The sequence below is a fragment of the Oryzias latipes genome, chromosome 4, assembly GCF_053564925.1.
Source record: "Oryzias latipes strain Hd-rR chromosome 4, Olatipes_Hd-rR_3.1".
NCBI lineage: Eukaryota > Metazoa > Chordata > Actinopteri > Beloniformes > Adrianichthyidae > Oryzias > Oryzias latipes.
Genome location: NC_136240.1, coordinates 26691833 through 26711697, shown reverse-complemented (window position 1 = coordinate 26711697; position 19865 = coordinate 26691833). Strand labels below are relative to the sequence as shown.

The 19865-nt window shown below is 41.5% G+C and overlaps 1 protein-coding gene across 6 annotated transcripts in view; it reads left to right on the top strand.

The window, feature by feature from the left end:
* mast2 (microtubule associated serine/threonine kinase 2) overlaps positions 1 to 19865 on the top strand; it is a 191548-nt gene that overhangs the window by 38549 nt on the left and 133134 nt on the right. For all 6 annotated transcript variants that reach the window (XM_011474291.4, XM_011474290.4, XM_078946193.1 and 3 more), the window contains exons 2-3: positions 12734 to 12884; positions 14232 to 14407. In XM_011474291.4, the coding sequence (XP_011472593.1) occupies positions 12734 to 12884; positions 14232 to 14407 (327 nt within the window). The remainder of the gene's footprint in view (positions 1 to 12733; positions 12885 to 14231; positions 14408 to 19865) is intronic.

Here is a 19865-nt window from a genome sequence, read left to right as displayed (position 1 = left end):
GAGAGATCTTGGCATTTTGAAGTACTTGTCCAGGATGCATGGCTACATCATGATTGTTGCTTCCACATTCAGAGCATTTCACAGACATTTTGCAGTCTCTGGCAAGGTGGGAGGTTGAGGAGCAACATTTGAAGCATATTCGTTTCTCCTTGAGGAAGGCTATTCTGTCACCAATGAGTTTTTTCCTAAATGTTCTGCATTTTTTGAGAGGGTGTGGCTTGTCATGCAGAGGGCAGTTCTTATTGAGATCTATGCTGGCAGAAGAGACATCTGTTTTATGGACTGTAATGGGTTTGTTTGGATTGAAATTCTTTACAAACCATTTCTCAGGTTTAGTGCTTGGTGTTATGCCTTGATACATAAAGCTAGGATCATTTCTCTTTTTTGCTTCGTGACAGATGAAGTCACAAAAAAAAACAAAGGGGGGAAAGCGACCATTGTTTTCTGCTTTGTACGATGATCCTGAAGACATCCATTTTTCCTGCAGTCCATATGGAAGTTTATCCACAATTGGTGCGATTCCACGCGATGTGTCCAAATATGACAAGCCAGTCAGGTATCCATCCTCTTTAGCTCCTTGGATTTCCATGAGAAGATCTCCCAGTTCACGTAATTTAGTGTTATCTTTGGCTGAGATCTTGGGAAAACTGTCCAGTCGTTGAAAGAGCGACTTTTCGATTATTTCCGGAGCAGCGTAGCAGTCGCATAATCTTTCCCATGCCTTTTTCAGGGCCAGATCAATATTGTTTATGTAGACGGAGCGGACACGCCTGATCTGCTCACCAGATTCTTTTCCAAGCCACTTAATCATGAGGTCTAGCTCCTGACTAGCTGTAAGATTGACATCAGCAGCTGCGTTATTGAATGATGACTGCCATGCTCGGAAATTTTCTGGTTTGTCGTCGAACTGGTAAAGGCTAGAGGTGACAAGGTCTCGCCGTGCCAAGTATTGTGCTAGCGGCTCAGCTTGGTGCAGCATCATGGCAGAGGTATCATGTGGGGGTACATATGATGGAGCATGTACATTCATGATGGCATTTGTTTTTTCCGCTTTAAATTGTCTTTCTGATTCGATTTGCTTACTTGCATTTGGTGTTTGCAAGCCAACATTATCTTCTCTTCTTGAGCTTAGTCTTTCACCAATGGGTTGTAACCATGAAGGGTTTGGTGGCGGGTCCCATGTTACAAAGCTATTTTGTGACTCTGCCTTTCTTGCTGATTTTGATTGTGGATCTTTTGAAGAGGAACTTGAAGATGATTTCTTGAACTCAATCTGCGACTGAACATAGTCCTTTGTTCGCTGAATTTTTATATTTTCTGATTTATCCTTTTCATCATCAACCACAAACTCCATTGCTGCAGCTTCCTCTAAAACCTGAGCCTCCACAATAGCTGCCTCTGCTTCTCTTTTTAGTGTTAATACTTCTAATTCGGTGTCAATCCGAATTGCTTCCAGTTGATTTTGTGCTTCTCTTGTTTTTCTTTCTGCTTCTCTTGCAGCCTTTTCGAACTTAAGTTTTGCTTCATCACCAGCATATGATGCTCTTACTTTTGCAGCTTCAGCTTTGGCTCTGGCATGCACCACACTTGCTGATGACGTTGAGCTTTTGGTGCTCCTAACACTGCGTGAGGATGATCTGTGACTTGATGCCATGTTGCTCACTCTCAATCATCAAATAATGCTTTTTCACTGTAATGTTCTTGTTCAGCGTGTCAAAACTGCTTACTAAACATCCAGCTAAACCACGTTGAATGAAGAGAAAGTCGTCGTAAGATTTACCATTTACTTCCACAGTTCTTCAACAACTTTCGGTGAAAACTGCAACAAACATTACAAAATAACATTCAGTATGTAACTTCAAAACATGTTTCTATGTGCAGTTATCAATAAAGCTTTATATTTTAGTAAGTATCTCTTTACAGACTAAAATATAACTTTAAATATAAAACTTCTCCAAATTATCTCAAACTCACAACAAAACACATTATATAATTCTTTAACTTCTACTGGATAAACTTACAGCATTGCCTCAATGATGATGACAGTGGATGATCATGGATTAAGCTCACAAGAGTCTGTCATGCTTGCGGGAAGAGCCAAGAAGAGACCGAAAGATTTTAACAGGAAATGATGTAAACTAAAGGCTCTTTCAAAATAAACTTTTTATCTAGGAAAACTTACATTTCAGTTTAATATAAACTCTTTGCTTTAAATAATTTTAAACTTTACAAGTTTTCTTGCCAAGTTTCAAAGCAACTAATTTGCTGTAAATCAGCAATTTCTTTTCCAAATAAAAAAGTACATGTGGTTTTTTTCGTGCCATGTTTTTTTGTGCTTTGGAAACATTTGGTTTGTTCTTTTAGGTGGTGTTTTATTAATACGGTGATCATTGAAGAACCTCAAAATCATTTTAATATAAAAAAACAAAAAAACTTTAACATTTAAAAAAACAAAAAATGATTATGGGGAAATGTAGAAGAGATCTGAGTTAGATGTCGGTGTTTCACTCTGTGTTGGAGACACTTCTCTTTCTTCGTCTGCTGATCATACAAAGAGCAGACGTTAGCTCATCTTTAACCAGCCATGACGTCGTCTCAGAGGGCGTCTTATCTCTCCTGGCCTTGCGTGTTCCTTTATGGGTGTATCTCCACTCAAACATTCTCGCCGCTGAACGTATTTTGATCCTACAAGCGCGGAGGTCACAGAGAGGTCAAAGAGCATTTTTAAAGAAACCAAACTTTAAATTGAGCAGAAACCATTTATACTGACTTTTTCACTTACTGCTGATAGTTTTCAAAAAATAACTGCCACTTTAATCTGATTTGTTCTGTGACTTCTGCAACAACATGTTATCTGTGTTCAGTGATACTTTAAGAGGTTGGATGATGAACCTCTGCTATATAGGGATGTTTGACAAGAACATAGATTTTAGGATTCCACTTTAAATGTTGCACATCCAGGTCATGTGATCACAACATTCTGTTTTTCAGTGCAGCTGGACTTTGAAGGTTAATTTAGAAGACGTGTGGCTGCTCATATTAGATGTTTAAGCAAATGCAAATGCCAACATTCCAGTGCTCAGTAGAATAGTCGAATATTGTCCTGTTACTTGGTTGCAGTCTTGCAAGTTCTCCTTTTGTAGACTTTCATCAAAGTCCACCTGGAATCACTGCAGTTCCTTAGGGTAGTGTTAAGGTGTCTCTTTTCTCTATTAGTTCCCTCTGAGTGTGCAAATCTGGTTTCTGCCCAGTGTTTTAATGGTGGTGGGAGTCAAACATGAGATACTGGTCGGTGTAAGTGGATTTCCTGTGCACCAGATTCCTGCCTTCCTCGATCTGTATACAGCATTCCAAAAAGGATTTTTTTTAAAAACTATCCCTGGAATTTTCCAGAGTGAATATAATGTATCTGCCCACTGCAACAATGTGGCAAACTTGCAGACCTGAGTCCAAAAAAAGGTCAGAAACAGAGAACAACATTTTTCTACATTAAGTGCCAGGTGTTTTTTATTGGAATGTCAGAGGGATCTACACAACACTCATGATTTCCCTGTTGAGACAAAAACAGTTCCACCCTGGAGAGAAAACAGAAGGAGAAGCTGATCTTAGCTATCCATGAAATCTAGCTATTTTACTACTTATCACACCACTTTAGTATTCAACACATAAATAACCTGAATTCAACATTAGGAGATATGACAAAAGAAGCCAATTGGATGAAATGTTTTCTAGAAGAACCTTTTATGATCCAGTAGCTTTGAGGAATAGAATTCATCTCTTACAAAGGTCATAGATATTCTTCTAAAACATTGTGTGTTTAAATGTTGCTCCCTTAGATGATAAGTGTAAATATTTAAATGAAACCTACAAAGAAAAAGATCTACATACTAGATGCTGAAATCTTTTATGTTGCATAATCAACAAAGGGGTTTGTGTAGGTGGACATTGTTGCGATATTAAAAATAGAGAGATTAGAATCGCAGACTGAACTGCACTTTACAGCCCTTCTGTTAATAAGTAACAGCACATCACAGTGAATGCGCCTTTCCGTATAAACAAAGGAAGAAGCCAAGCTGGCCAACGAGATCAAACACATTCAAGTCAATGGAACAACACAGTCAAAGTAACCAGCTGGACCCAAACCAGCCTGGATTTTCCCAATGTGCTAATGGCAGAATTGGTTTAATGTTCCGATTCTTTCTCTATCATTGTATATTTTTTGTGTGTGGCTATTTTGAGTCAGTGTAGAGCTTCTAGTACTCTCAGCTGTGACATATCATGCAGGTGAAGTTTCTATTAACAGTACAAGAGACAAAGGACACTGTTAGCTGGGACTCACTGACCCTTTAACATGAATCCATATTGACGGTCTTTGAATTATCGTAACTATTCGACCATTTGCGCGATGAACGTAACTGATTGATTCTGAAAGCTGAGAATGCAAATATACGCTTTAAGCCTATTTTTGGATATGTCACACTTTACAGTGTTTAAGCTGGTTTTCTCCACTTTCAGCATCCGTTGGAATCACATTAATTGTGCAAACGGGTGAAGAGTTATGATAATTAAAAGACCTTGTACTATTTCCTGTTGCAATAGCCTCAGCGTTATTAAAGGGTTACCAGCTGAGTTTTTTTTCCTTCTGCTTGAAAAGCAACCAGTGACTTTACCAAAGATGTGTTTAAACCATTGACTTGCATTTGACCAATTTAATCGTCAGTTTGCTTGAAGACAGAGGAGATCATTAACTGCAACAGAGAGAGAAGAAAGTCACAGAAAAACAAAAAACAAAAACACCTTTTATGAAACTATAAAAATAAAAAAGAGGTATATGAAGACTATAACAAATGCAGCAGTCTAAATCTATAGTAGCATTACTAAAAGCATGACTAAAGGTCATCCAGGACAACCTAAACTGTTCCATTTATCCAAAAGTTCCCCCTCCGAAACCATGTAGTTGGCTCCGTTTTAAGTCAATTTTCTTCACATTATCCCTCCTTTCTTAACACGGGCAAACTTTCAAGGCTATCACACCAATCAGTTTTTGGAATCTTGCCAGTAAAGCTGTTTTAGTGCTGAAGATTTCAACATCACCTGTCAATCAACAGAGGCCATCACATCGGTGAATCTTGGAACTGCTTCATAGCTGTCAGCTTCCATGAGCGTTAAAGGCCGATGTAGTCATGTGAAGTGAAAAGGGACTGAATTGCTTGTGCCAGAGGCCATCTAGTGTTATTTTGGTGAAAAAAAAGATTTTTGTCTTTTTTTTTTTTTGGTTTAAAAATTCTTCGGCTTTAAGTTATAAGTTTGCCCCTTAAAAATTCTACAATTGTATTTACATAAAAAGGAAAGGTAAACCTGAAATGGGATTTCTTTCTAGAACGATTTGCCAAAAGTCCTTGTTTTACCTAATTCCCTAAAAGGAGATTTTTTTCAATTGGAGAAGTCATTTATAATATTTTTTAGTGAACTATTTGATTTGTTCTTGTTTATGTGGTCAAACCGTTTAGTTTTAACTATCAGCCCACTTCCCCTTTTCTTCCTCTGCTTTCATTGTAATTCCTCCCTGCCATGGTTCATTGCACCTTTTTCTTGCCTGATCACCTTTCATTGCCAGGACACATGGAACACATCAACGCAGATGAACAAAAATACAGTATATTCACACAAAAACACACCCAAGCACCGGTACAGCCAGCATCCCACCATGTAACCAGGATTACATGTTGCAATGTAATCCTGCTCACCCACATGTGATTTGTGCTCTGATGCAATAGTTGGAGTTCCCGTGACAGGATAAACTCCGGAAGCACTGTGAAGCTGCAAACTCACAAACACACGCACACATACACACAACACCCCACACCTACACACACACCTACACGCACGCACACACACACACACGCGCAAAGCTTCTTTTATCAGGATGGTATATTGACAGTTTGATTTTATGCAACCAGGCTTTAACCTTGAACCCAGCGCTAGATAAGGCTGTGTGAAATGACCCAAAAATGATCCATTACGATATGGCTTATTGATTAATGAATGTGTCATGATTTAAAAAAGCTGCAGTTTCCCTTTTGTGGGATCAGTTAAAGTTCTATCTTCTCCTTGTATTTATATAAATCATGCCATGTTGCTGACTGCTCTAGATCGAAGTAGCTTTTTTCTTCACACGGCTGCTGCCTTTCTTCTTCTCATAAACACACAGAAACAAAGAAAAATAAAACATATTTATTTGAATAAAGTATATACTTGAAATTGATGTATAGTTTAGCTAAGCAAATATAGACATTGGTGTTCATTTTTTGTCCTGGTTCTTTTTTAATGTTTGGATAAAGTCATGGCTTTAGTTCTAAAAGTCAACAATACAGTGTTTGTCAATGTGTCTGTTTGATACTTATACACAGGTGCAAATACTTACAGACCAGTTAGCTTAAGTTTGCCTTTTGTTCAGTCAATATTGACTGAGACTGCAGTTAAGATGGTGGTTTCGCAAATCATGATGGCTCCAAAACAACCATGCGTCTTTGGATTAGGTTGTCTCTTAAAAGTTGAAGAAAATCGTTTTTTTTTTTTAGCGTGTTTCTAACAAGTGGCATTTTTCGGAGGCAGGTTTCTGACTGGAGGAATTAAAGCTCAAAATCTATCGACAAAAAGAATTCCCATTATTGATTTATTTTGTTTTTTTTAAAAGACTGAAATCAGGAATCAGAAATCACGTTTTGGACGGTTTTGCATCGTTTGGCGCCAGATAAATGATTCAGAAGATTGATGTTTGGCTCTGTTTTGCTGCGTGGGCTTTACAGAGTAATACAATTAGGCCAGTAGGAGAGCAGTTTTATCACCTCACCGTCTCTCATAGAGAAAGCGGCTGAGCTGCAGTGCTCTGTGTCCACTGCATCTCTGCATTTGCAGAATTTTTAGCCCTTCATCACACTGCACCGGCTGCTGATGAACCCCCCGTTTTGACAGTGATTCTGCATTTGGGTCACGTACCTCTGCGGTGCTGGAAGTAGTCTGACACATCTGACTGATTACAGGGAGGCAGCACAGTGTAGGAACTCTCCAGCAACATGACAAAACACAAACAGCGGAGGTCTAAAGGGAAGCTATGAGGCGGAGGAGGAAGTGAGACGAGACGAATGGATAGGGTTTAAAAACTTGGCTTAACGTCCTTCTCATTGGGTCTTTGGGTTCTAGACCACATACTTTTATGAGGGATCTGATTGGTTGGGGGGGGGGGGGGGGGTGAAAAAGAAGATGTTGACACGAAATGTAAATAAAGACAAGTCATGTAAGCAACATGTCACATAAAATAAGTCAGTTTGCACCATGTCATTTTCTAAAGTTCTGCTGCTGTGGAAGCCGTCAGTACAGCTGGTTATTTATGCATAACGGTTGTTTTAGAGGGAAAAGTCTCTCTCTTGTGAGCCTAACACTCCTCTAGTAAAATGAAGGGAAGAGAAGAAGCAGCTTCTGTGCTCCATGTGGAGCTGCACTCTTTGCTCAGCACAGGATCACATAGTAGCTGTCTTCCAGCCAACTTGTTGAATGTCACGAGAAATTGTGAGCGGCTTTTATCTAAAGTTCAGTACTTCGCTGCTGAAGAAGAGTCAGAACCTGGAGAACAGCAGAAAATGTGGTATCATTAAACCAGCATTTAATGTGAACCGGCTGCCCCTGAACTCTGTCAGTGTCTGGAGTTTGTTTTATTTATCCAGGTGACATTGTCTTGAAGTTGAATTGTAGAGGTGGGTGCCATGACTCCACTTCAAGACGACATGAGGAGGGAGTGAGGAAGAGGAGTGATGAGGAGGCTTTCATTTAGCAGAGGGAAAATCCTTAGACTGTCACCTTAGTGATGGAGACAGCCCTCAGAAGCTTCTGTAACATAACAGCCCCAGTCTCTGAGAGTGAAGAGCAGCAAAAAGGAGATCGTAGTTTAAAAGAGAAATAAACTAAAGCACTTACTCTCTGGGTTCTCGTTGGCACCCGCCCTCCTCCCCGCTTTTTACTTGCATATTAGACACTCTGATTCATCTAGGGCCTTGTGGAGAGGGTCTGGTGGAGGGGGGCACGGTGAAACATCCGTGCTCACCTTTCGCTGGCCCCCCCCACAATTTTAACTTCCTCTGTAGACACACACACTGCATGCTAGCAGCACACACACAGCAAATACACACCACTCACAGAGGGACTCCGGAGTGGGGGGCTTTGCGGCTTGGCAGCGGTGGAGCCCCCCACACTGGTGACCTCCTATTTTACCTGCAGCACACACACAGCACTCCCACACCTCCATACATGGGTGGGGTCGGGGGGGGGGGGGGGGCGGTCTTCACCCGCCTGGTCCTCTCAGGGCGGCCGGGCTTATGGGTATCCTGTCGGCTGCGGGAAGGGTCGGGCATGCGGCGCTGGGGGTCGGCCGGCTGGGGGGGGGGTTACTGCGTGGCGGCGGGGGTAGGGAGGGTAACCAGATGATTGTGAGTATGTGTGTGTGAGTGCATGGGTAGGACCGACCTGGGGGCTGGCTCGCTGGGTCCCTCTGGGGCTTTCCCTCCCCATCACAGAGAGGGGAGGGCACTGAGAGGGTTGGGGAGGGGGGGGGCAGATATTATGGCGGGGGGGGGGGGGGGGGGGTTGTAGTGCGTAGGGTTTTAGGGGGGTGGCTGTGGCTGTGGGTGCGTGCCGATCCCTGGGTTGCTAAGGTCGCGTGCCTGGGCTGGCTTGCGGGGACGGGGCGCCGGTCTGGTGGTGGCTGGCTCATGGGTTCCGGGGGCCCTGGCTTCGTCCCTGGCCTTTGTCTCGGTGTCCGGCGCCCGGTGGCCCCCATGGCTGCCGCCTGGTACGGCTAAGCGCTCCTGTCTTGTGGCCTGGGGGCCGGACACTGGGTTCGCTTGTGCCTCTGGGCATTGGGGGGGCCCCTGTAGGGGGGCCCTCTCTGTGCCTGGCTGGTGGGGTGGGCGGTCCCCTCCTCCTCCCCTCCCGGGCTGCCTGGGTCCGGATGCTGGGGGGGCTTCTGGCCTGGGGGGCTCTCCTCCCCTTTCCTGGTCTGGCTGGTCTGGCTGGGTAGGTTCTGGCTCCCTTTATGAACACACGGTTCACGTCGGCAGCATGCATGTATCTCCACCCCCACGTGCACACTGCCACACTCCCTGTCTGCTTCATCCCTCCTCCTTACCTACAGTGTATTGATCGACAGATTTTTTTCCGCTCATCTTAGTGTCAGATTTTCACCTTTGATGTAACATTCGTCTTTCCAGCAGATCTGGTATAATTGTTACAGCTTAAATTAATAACTTAGTCAAATCAGTGCTTGTATCCCCCACCTTTTCACCTTTCTTCCTTTTACTCTCTTCCACCCTCCCCTCACATTCTTCCCCTCTCCCTCCCCACACACACTAAATGTAAATAATAAATAAAAAATAATACGACAAAAAGGGGTTTATACAAATCTACACTCTAGTTTCTTGAAGCTATATAACCTCTTTTTGTGATAGTAAAACCTGTCCAACACAAAAAGCCTTCAGCTCTAATCTGTTTGCTCAGCTGTTGGACAGAACAAGTTAAAAAAAAAAAAAAAAAAAAAAGAGAAATAAACTAAAGCACATTTGATGTAAATTGTGGATGTGGACTTTAAAAAGGTACTTTGCTGAATCAGCTGCAGGATTTTATTACTATAGTTATATTAATAACACAATAATTTGTCTGTCAAATATTTCCCATTTGCTTGTTATTTGTTGTAAACATTTTTCATTGCATTTTTGTATTTGGTGTACATTCAATTTTAAGATGTCCTGTAATGGCTCGCCCTCCACTGTTTTTAAGCATTATTTTCTAAAACATGGGTGTCTTGACTTCCTTTAACGCTGGAGAATTTGTACTTATAGAGGCCTCCATTCTGATTAGCTGGTCTCTTATTTTTCTTAGGAAACTTTAAAAATAGTAATACTTTACAAAAGAACTTCCTCTACTGCCTTAAATATATATTTTTTAACCAAAAAGTCCATGGAAAACATTTAAACTTAGCGTCACAACATAGTGTTTCTACAGGCTGACTTCATTTGTGAAGTAAAGTGTTTACATTTGTGACGTGTCTCTCTATACTTTTGTAGAGCTGCAGGTGTAGTTGTGTATTTGCAGTCATACATCACAACCTGCAGAAACACATTCTGACCTCTTCGTAAATGTCCCTGTCACTGCATTTCACCATCAGCCTCTGCAAGAAGCATACATCAGTGAGAGTCCAGCAGTGGCTCTGATTCAGTGCACTGCACTCACTCTGCCACCTGCTGGTTGACCTGCAAATAGCAACCATTGAAATGTCTTCAGGTGATGCCTGAATTTACTGTCATTTACATGACAATGATTTGTACTTTATTTGTTTCAGTACAGACACACAATCATAAATGTTGTAATAATAAAAAGGAACAGGAAGAACTGATTCCAGTCTTAACTGTGGTTTAGCTGATGTACAATAAAACAAAAAGGTGGTAGTTGACATTCAGGGGAAGTTCATTTGTTTTGCTTGTTAAGGCGTCTGAAAATGTTGAGGGAGTTGAGAGAATAGATTATTTTTTTAATCAGTAGTTTAGGATAAAGCTAAAACTAGAAAATGTATCGCAAGAGTCTGCAGATACGATATGTATCCTGATACACGCCCCACAATACGATACATATCCCGATATTGTACAGGAACACATTTTTTCTCTTTTAAAAAAAAAAAAAATGACTTAGAAAAAACTCTACCTGAATTTCAGTACGTCTTTCATTGTAATAAAAATGTCAAATTCAGTTTATTAAAGAGTAATGAACACAATGTAAAGCACTGCAACTGTATCTGATATATAAGTTGCTTTAACCCAGGCAAATTTGTAGAGCTTTTCGTTTAACTTAAAATATAGAAAGGGAACAGTCAACATTGTCTGATTTCCACCACAAAATATATTTCAGTAAATGAAAACAAAATGGAATGAATGTCCCTTAACCAATAAGGTTCTAAAAGTATGATTAAGTTAATAAAGTGCTGTTTATTTTCGATATTGATTAATGTAGCTTCTCCAGAACTTTTAAACGGTTCAGGAAGGGTTCCTGAAAGGTTTTTCCAAAATACTGATTCTTTCCAGGAATAATAAAATGTGATGATGAGGCAGCATGACGGGGTGAAGGAAAGTTCCTTTAATGTGACAAAGATGCTTTGTTTACATGTCTGCCCCGCCACGCTTTCTCACGCGGATGTAAACTAACGCTGATTGCGAGGATGTTTCAGAGCGCTGTACACATCAGTTTGATCGATCAGGCTGCTGAACTAAAATCCCTTGCTTGGAGGTTCTGCAGAACTTTGCCGATAGCATTTTGGTTTATGCTAAGTGCATTAGCTGCTGTGAAGCTGCAGTGCTTCACTCGTTTTTATCTGAGCCGCTAAAAAGCACTGGGAATCCCCACTCGCCTCGCAAACGCTGTTCAAAATCTGCAAACTTTGAAAAACAAACACATTTCTCCCAATGATGCCTGAGGAGTTATGAAGCAATAGATTCAAACCAACAGGAGGAGTTTAAATGTGTAAATGTGTTTAAATGTGATTTTTTTTTTCTTTCTTTCAGAAATTCAAGACAGTGGCCTCTTCTTGAGGTCAAAGGTTAATGAAACCTTGTATGTAGTTGTAGACTCAACCTGATGGCATGTCATCATTTTTTGGGGGGAGTCCCTCAATATGTCAAAAATTCATTTATACCGGGTAGTAAGTGTGCACATTTTGGTGATTCTTTTTTTTAAAATCTCTTTTGTGGGGGGCATCTGGCAGAAGGGACATTTTCGCTCAAATGCGCAGTAAGAAAGAAGAATTGGAAGAACAATCTGGTCTATCATAAAAAGAAATGCTCATTTAGCCTCTGGAGCCACAGCTGCTGGAATGTTCCACAAAGGTCCATTAGTGTCAAATGTCGCTATGGAGGTTTACTAATGTGACGCTGCGGCTCGGCTTTACCGCAGCTTGTTAACGGTTGTGCGTTTGTTGCTGTTTGTCTGTGTCTTCCAGGTTTGAGGTGAACAGATGGCTTATGGGTAAAGGCAAACGGAAGCTTTTACTGGTTCATTCATGCAGCCATCTGGGAACAGTGTGTGTGTTTTGTGTGTCAGTGTGGGGCATCCAGATGCTTCTGAAAGCGCCTCCTTGCAGGTCGCTCAAAGAGGCTACGAGTGTGTGTTCTTGTGTGTGTGTGTGTGTGTTGGCGGTACCTGGATAGACCAGCAGCTCAGCAGATGTCTGCCGCAGCGGCTTAAAGTTAATGATGAAGCGACATTGTGTCAAATCTCCTGCCCTGTGTGGAAAGCAGGTGTAATGTTCTATCAGATCCACAGAATGTTTCTACTCGCCTGTGTGCGTTTGTGGGTTGTTGAAGGTTTGTGGTAGAAAACGATTGGTTTTGTGTTTTGCACCTTTTCTCAGTTCCTTTGTGAGGCTCTTGTGTGTTAGACTTTCCTTTATTTGTCCTATTAGCAGGACTGTTTTGTGTATTTTTCTGTTGTTAAGTCATTTCCTGGTTTGTCATGTTGCTGTTAATCATATATTTCGTTTGTACTCCATCTGGACAGAAACTTCTGACACAACTGATATGATTTGTGGCATCGCTACAAATCTTTAAATGTTTCTTGACCTAAATAAAAGCTGAAAAACAAAACTTTAAATTCAGATGTTAACACCCGATCATTTCTGTCCATCTTCTTTCCGCAGAAGGAGTTCGCGACTCCTCCTCCTCTGTTGTTCAGAAAGCTAAGTAACCCAGACTTGTCGCCAGCGGCAACGGCGGCAACAAAATCCAAACTGCACCGGCAGCTGAGCCAGGATGAGAGCCGGGCCCGACGCAGCAGCATGGCCATGACCGGTACCGACCCGTGAATTTTTACCTCTGTTTAAGTTTTTGGTTTTTGACAAAAAATATTTCATTTTGGTTAAATGAAAGCAGACTTAACTGGTGTTAAAAAAAAATCCCTTCTGTTGCGAATGTTCCAGTTTGGAACAACAGATTGATACAACGTCCAGGAAAAAAGGGGAATGATTGTGTTTCACTAAATGTTTTCCAATTCATGTGACTCGATATTTTTGCAGTTAAAATTCCTGCTTTGCCGCTGCATTGGTTGCACCTGCAGCAGGAGCAGCTCCCATGAACATGGCCGGGGGGGTTTAGAGTAGATTAGATTAGATTAGATGACTTTATTTATCCCACGATGGGGAAATTCACTTATCTGTGGCAGCGAAAACAACATTCGTAAATAACAGCAAAAAAAGGACATAAAAAATGACATTCTTATTATAAATAAATACAGCTATGAAAGTGGCGTGTGAATCCACTGCAAACATGAGATACCATTTTTTTATATATCCAAAAATAAATAAGTAAAAAAGTACACACCAATCAAACAACCGTTTAGGAACAAGAACATTTGAAAAACAACAACAACTACAACAAAAGTAACTAAATAAATGAGTGAATGAAAAACACCCGTGGTACTGTCGTGTGTCACTGCAACACGGTGTTGTACAGTCTGATGGCTGTGGGGAGGAATGACCCGCAGAAGCTCCTTCTTGCACTGTGGGTGTAACAGTCTTGTGATGAAGGAGCTGGTCAGCGCCTCTACAGTTTGGTGCAGGGGGTGGGAGGGGTTATCCATGATGACCGCCACCTCCTCCATGGACTCTGGTGTGCAGCCCAGGACAGAACCGGCTTTCTTAACCAGTTAAGCCTCCTCATGTCTCTGTCTGTACTGCCCCCCGCCCAGCGCACCACTCCATAAAGGACCACTGAGGCCACCACAGTGTTGTAAAAGGTCCTCAGCAGCTGTCTGCACACGCCAAACGACCTCAGTCTCCTCAGCAGGTGAAGGCGACTCTGGCCCCTCCTGTACAGAGCATCCGTATTATTGGTCCAGTCCAGTCTGTTGTTCAGGTGAACACCCAGGTATTTAAAAGTGTCCACAACCTCAATGTCTAAACCCTGGATGTTCCCCGGTGAGTGAGTGTAGAGGACCTCCTAAAGTCCAGGACCAGCTCCTTCTTCTTGCTGGTGTTTAGCAGCAGGTGGTTATTTTCACACCAGCCAACAAAGGCAGACATGACCCCCCTGTACTCCTGCACTGTCATCTGAGAACTTCTGCAGGTGACAGTGGTGGGAGTTGTAGGTGAAGTCTGATGTGTACAGTTCATCTGAACTGTTAGTTATTTGTCTTTCCAGGTAAGCAGCTGCTCCCGCTGTCCTGCAGTCTGCACGCCGGCGTGAGCCAGCTGGCCGGTCAGGGGCTCTCTGGAGGGATCGGAGCTGGCATGGCCGGGACGTCTGCAGATGTCAACAACCTGATCCGGATGAGGGGCCAGGCTCTGGGACAGTCTGCTCCATCGCTCACTGGCCTGGTCAGTAAACACAAAAAACACAGTTCAGTGCTCATTCTGTCCGTGCTCTAAAGTTAACATACATGCAGCTACAATGTGAAACTCTGACGGTTTGAGTCGTGGATGAGTTATTGAACCTCTGCAGGAGCACAGAGGGCCATATGGGTTAGATGTTGTGTCTGTTGGACTGAAGCTCTGCAGAGTGAAGGGAAACACCCCGCCAAAGATGACTCAGGCTGTTTTAGATCCATTCACACTCAACCAAAATGCCTGCAGAACTTATATCATGGAAGACCCCTGCTGGTCAGTGAAAGGATTACCGGATGAGACTGAAGGCTTGACGATGGTCACAGTAAACAGGGCATGATTGTCTTTGCAAAGAAAGCTCTTTCAGTTTTTGTTGGACCTTAAATAGAAATGATTTGCTTCTATTTATTCATCTTTTGCATTGAGCTGATTTGGCATCAACTTGCTTTCGATAAAATTATTTTGCTTTAAAATTTGATTTCAGATGCATTTGTTACAAATATTCTGTTTTAATTTTTGGAGAATGACCTCCAGAGATATGTATGGAAAAAAATAGATATGTTTTTTTTTTATTGTGAATGACAGATGTAGGAAACTCAGTGTTATTCAATTTAAACCAAACATCAAAATATTTCCATAAAAAAGAACTCTCACCTCAGTAGTGGGACAACAGTCTCACTTTTGTTTTTTTCAGTTTGAGTAAATTGCAAAGTAATTTTCATAGATAGCAGTCATGATTATGAAAGATAAAAGATTACTTTTTAATTTTTTACAAGCATCTTTAAAAAAACTCACTTGAAAATAGATGTTGTGTCTTTTTAACCCCTTTACAACGACACATATTTATGCACACAATGCTGTTTTATCATGCTTCATATATTTTGTCATATTCCTACCTCTTAAAGTCCCCAGGGCTCCAGACTAACTTTTTTCACTAGGAGCACAGTGGCCCCCAACTGAAAATTTTAGGGGCACAACCAGAAAATTTAGGGGCGCATACCGTAAATCAACATTCTAACCAAATCTACTAATTTCCACTGTATTACTAATAAATACTTTAATAATAGATGCAGAAATTAAAATGTGCTGTTCCAAATTCATTGTCACATTTTATTCTGCACTTTTGAAGATGCAACAACAAGGTAAACCGACAGCACCATCGCTGTCATGACAGTACAAATAGTAAACAAAATACCATTTATTTAGAATTTAAAAAATGTTTTTAATAACAAAGTGATTATTGTAGTAACCTTTCGGTCATTTCACAGTTTCAAACAATACTTAAATGTATGTAAACATTAGGGGATGGAAATACATGTTGGCTACACCAAATAGGTGCAGCCAAGATGCACAATAAGCGTGTTTGAGATCACCCAGATGGACGCAACGCTGTGCAGATCACCTGGTGTGAGACATATATTTTTGTTTTTGCTCCAACATCACCTGTCAATCATCACAAAAATATCAGGAGAAAGGGGTGGGAGCAGCAAGGCGCCAACCTACGCGAACACAGCTGGAAATTTAGTACTTCACTGACTGAAAGCTGCCCTACAAACTACAAAACAATGCATTATGGGACATGTGTCCTGATGGTTTTTTTGTAGTTCAGTGATCAATTAAAATAAATTAATATGCCAACTGATTAAAAATAAGCTACATCCATTACAGAACATTAAAATAATTATAAAAGATATAATATCACAAATCACAGATCATACTAAGGGGAAGAGGCATATTAAAACTAAATTGAATTTTAAGGACAACAACTTCCTGTTCTCCTTAAGTCTCGCTTTAGCTTCGCCTTCATCCCCCCCCGGTCACCCCAACTATCCAGGCGCCGCGCTGGTTCATCTCAAACACGTCTATCGTTGCATTTTCCCCACGTGTTTTAAATGTGACTAAAACAAAATCGTGTTGTTGCTCGCACGTGTTTAATGCTAGAGCCCCGTTAGCTGTCACGCATTTAGGTGTGGGACATTTATGCTCCTCAGCTGACCATCTCCCGCAGGAGCGATGTGCTGCAGTGACAGCCGCGCATGAGAGCCGTGGTTTGCTTCGCGAGTTTGAGACCCCCTGCTGTACACTCTGGCACTGGTACACTAGCTGCAAGTCGGAAGAACGAATAAAAAGTTCGCTTATTCATAGCTCAGAAGCACATATCAGGTTGTGATGATTTTTGTCTCCGTTTCCTTCCAACGCGCGCTCGATTATCTCTAGGCCCCGCCCCCTCCACGCATTTAGGCTTTCCCTATTCTTCTCACACGCAGTGGCCGCCTCACAGAGAGGCATCACGCGAGTGTGTGCTCGCGTTTCATGAGTATGTATGCGAGTTTGTGTGTTTGCGTGCGTGTGCGCTCGCGTCTCATTGATTATTTCATTGATCATTGACGTGCCCCTTCCATGTTTAATGTATAAAAAATACGGAGGGTGGGGGAGGCAAATTGACTGGTAGCACGTGTGCGACTGGATGTAAAAGGCAAGGCAAGGCAAGTTTATTTGTATAGCACAATTCGTACACAAAGTAATTCAAGGTGCTTCACAAAACAGAAAAATGCATTAAAATCACAATACATCATAGAAATAATCAACGTAAAATTTACTTTAAAAGAAAAGAAAAAATTTGAAAATTGATTTAAGAATAAAGGAAGGAAAGGAAAGAAAAGTGTAGATAGGACCAGATAGGACCTTTCAGTCATATACACGGCTAAACAGAAATGTTTTAAGTCTAGATTTGAACATGAACACAGAAGAGGCCTGTCTTACGACTTCAGGGAGGCTGTTCCAGATTTTAGCTGCAGAATATTGAAACGCTGATTCCCCTTGTTTAGTTTTGACTCTGGGAATCAACAGGAGGCCGGCCCCTGAGGTCCTCAAAGTACGAGATGGTTCATATGGCACTAACATGTCAGAGATGTACTTTGGTGCTCGGCCATGGAGAGACTTGTACACAAGCAGAGCTGCTTTGAAGTCTATTCTTTGAGGTACAGGGAGCCAGTGCAGTGACCTGAGCACAGGACTAATGTGATCATACTTCCTGGTTCTGGTCAGGACTCGAGCAGCAGCATTCTGGATGTACTGAAGCTGTTTTACAGCTCGTTTGGAGAGGCCGGTGAGCAGGCCGTTACAGTAGTCTAACCTACTGGAGACAAATGCATGAATAAGTATCTCCAGGTCTGGCTTTGACACTATGTTTTTGATTTTGGCAATGTTTTTCAGATGGTAAAATGGCACTCATGTTACTGACTTGATAAAATTCAGTCGCACACTCACAAATTTTGGTCGCAAAATGCGACGTTTCCAGTGGTCTTTTAATTATAATTATGCTGTTTTAGCCCAACTGCGTTATGGATGCATCAGAATGGAGCACAGCAGGGAGCTTGTGGCCTGCCCAGTGTATTTTCGACTTAACAAATAGGATTTTTTTTTCCCCAACAGCATTTTTTGTAATCGGTTCCTGATTCACAACGATTTCGAAGAAAGAAATGCCCAAAAATTCCACTCGAAGCTTAATTTTCTTTATATATGTCCTCTATCACCAGAAAAATGCCACAAGAGCATGTTAAAAACACCAAAAACAACCACAATTTTCATCAGAGGAGGTCATTTCAGTATTTAAAGCTGTAGCTATGAGCTGCCAGCAGATGGCAGCAGAGATTAAAGTGCTTTTTCGAATGACAACCTTTTGTTTTCTCCTCCTTTGCCATCTCAGCCAAGAACATTGTGTACCAACAGGTCTGTGTCACCCTCAGTGTTGATCACTTACGTTTTCATGCTCTTTGTGTTCACGGCCTGTAAACCCTCATAAACCAGGAGCAGATTTAAACCGGTGGAGAGCAGCCTGTAACTCATACAGAGGACACATATTACTCATCTGTGCTCAGTTCGTTTTGGAGCTCCATCTGTTGGCTTTTGATGTAAAGCCCTTGAGCTAAAACGAATAGTGTTCCTGATTTAATCTACTCTGTTTAAATAACCGCATAATTAGCTTTTCCATCGCCGTTTTCTGTGGGTGGGATTGGTCAAAGCAGAATAACTGAAGCCTTATTTTGAATGTGGAAAATCTGATCTTCAGTTATTGTAGTTGAGCAAATAATCAAAGATTATTATGTTCCTCAGGGGTGACTTTCTGAATGTTTTTTCTTTCTTTTTCCTGGGCAGACTCCTTCCTCCCAGCTGCATGTCACCCTTCATCATGTTTCATCGCAGAGTCGGGGTCACGGCTGTCCGAGTTTTTATATAAACAGGGTTTGAGGCTCCATCTTGTGGTTTAGATTGAGTCGCATTAGGATTTAGAAGGAACACCTGAGCCCCTTCAGCCTCATTTTTCATGGTTGTCACAGGTTTTCCACAGAAACACCTTTAAATTCAACTGCACAGTGACACAAGCTCTTTATGTTGAGTTTTTTTTTTTTTTTATTGGATATTCTTAATCCACTAATTGAGGGATATACATAGAACTGAATTATCAAACATCTCTGGAGATTTAGATGTAAAACAACACCTTAACTTAATGATCCCTGCGATGAAAATTGCCTTTTTGGTGTTTATAAAATGCTCTTTTTGGCATTTTTCTGATGATGGAAGACGGATATAAAGAAAATTAAGCCTATAATTGAATTTAGGAGTTTTTCTTGATTCAAATAGTTTTAAATAAGAATCAGACAAAAATACAGTTTGAAAAAGCTTTTAAGTGTGATGTACTATGGCAAAGCATAAGCTCCCCGCTCTGCTCCATTCTGATGCAACCGCTTGTAAACTCTAGATTCATGTACGTCTCTGTTTTCCTCGTCTGAGTTGGCATGTGATTCAAAACTGTACGGCTGGAAAGCTCCAATGTAGCACCAGTAATGGTAGATTGGAGGTGTGAAAACTAGCGGGAGAGTGTGTAGATAGATGATGGGGAAGGGGGCAGGGTTACTCCGCGCCAACAGTCCCGCCCACAACTCAGAGGTGAATTTCTGATGAACTGTTGCTGCTCTGCAGAAACTATGTTCTAGGAAATAGCACAGGTATTATGATTTTGGCTAAAAGCGACATAATACGAGAAAATAAAAAGGGTGGAGGCGTTTCTGCACTGTTTAGAGATAATATTGCAACCCGCAGACTATCATTTGGTGTGTTTTCATCATTTGAGTATGTGTCCTTTAAGATTGAGTTAAAACAAACTCCTCCCTTACTCTGCATAGTCATGTACAAACCTCCTCAGCACAGCCAAAGTTTCATTGATGATTTCACTGAAATGCTCTCAGTTGTGTGCACAGACTTTGATGGTCTAGTCATTACAGGTGATTTTAATGTTCATGTTGATAATTTCAATGACAGAAATGCAAAAGAGCTCAATGCTGTCCTTGAAACCTTTGATCTAATTCAGCATGTAAGTTGCCCCACCCACAGCAGAGGGCACACTCTGGACCTGCTCATCACAAAGGGGGTTAATATTTACAATGTCAAT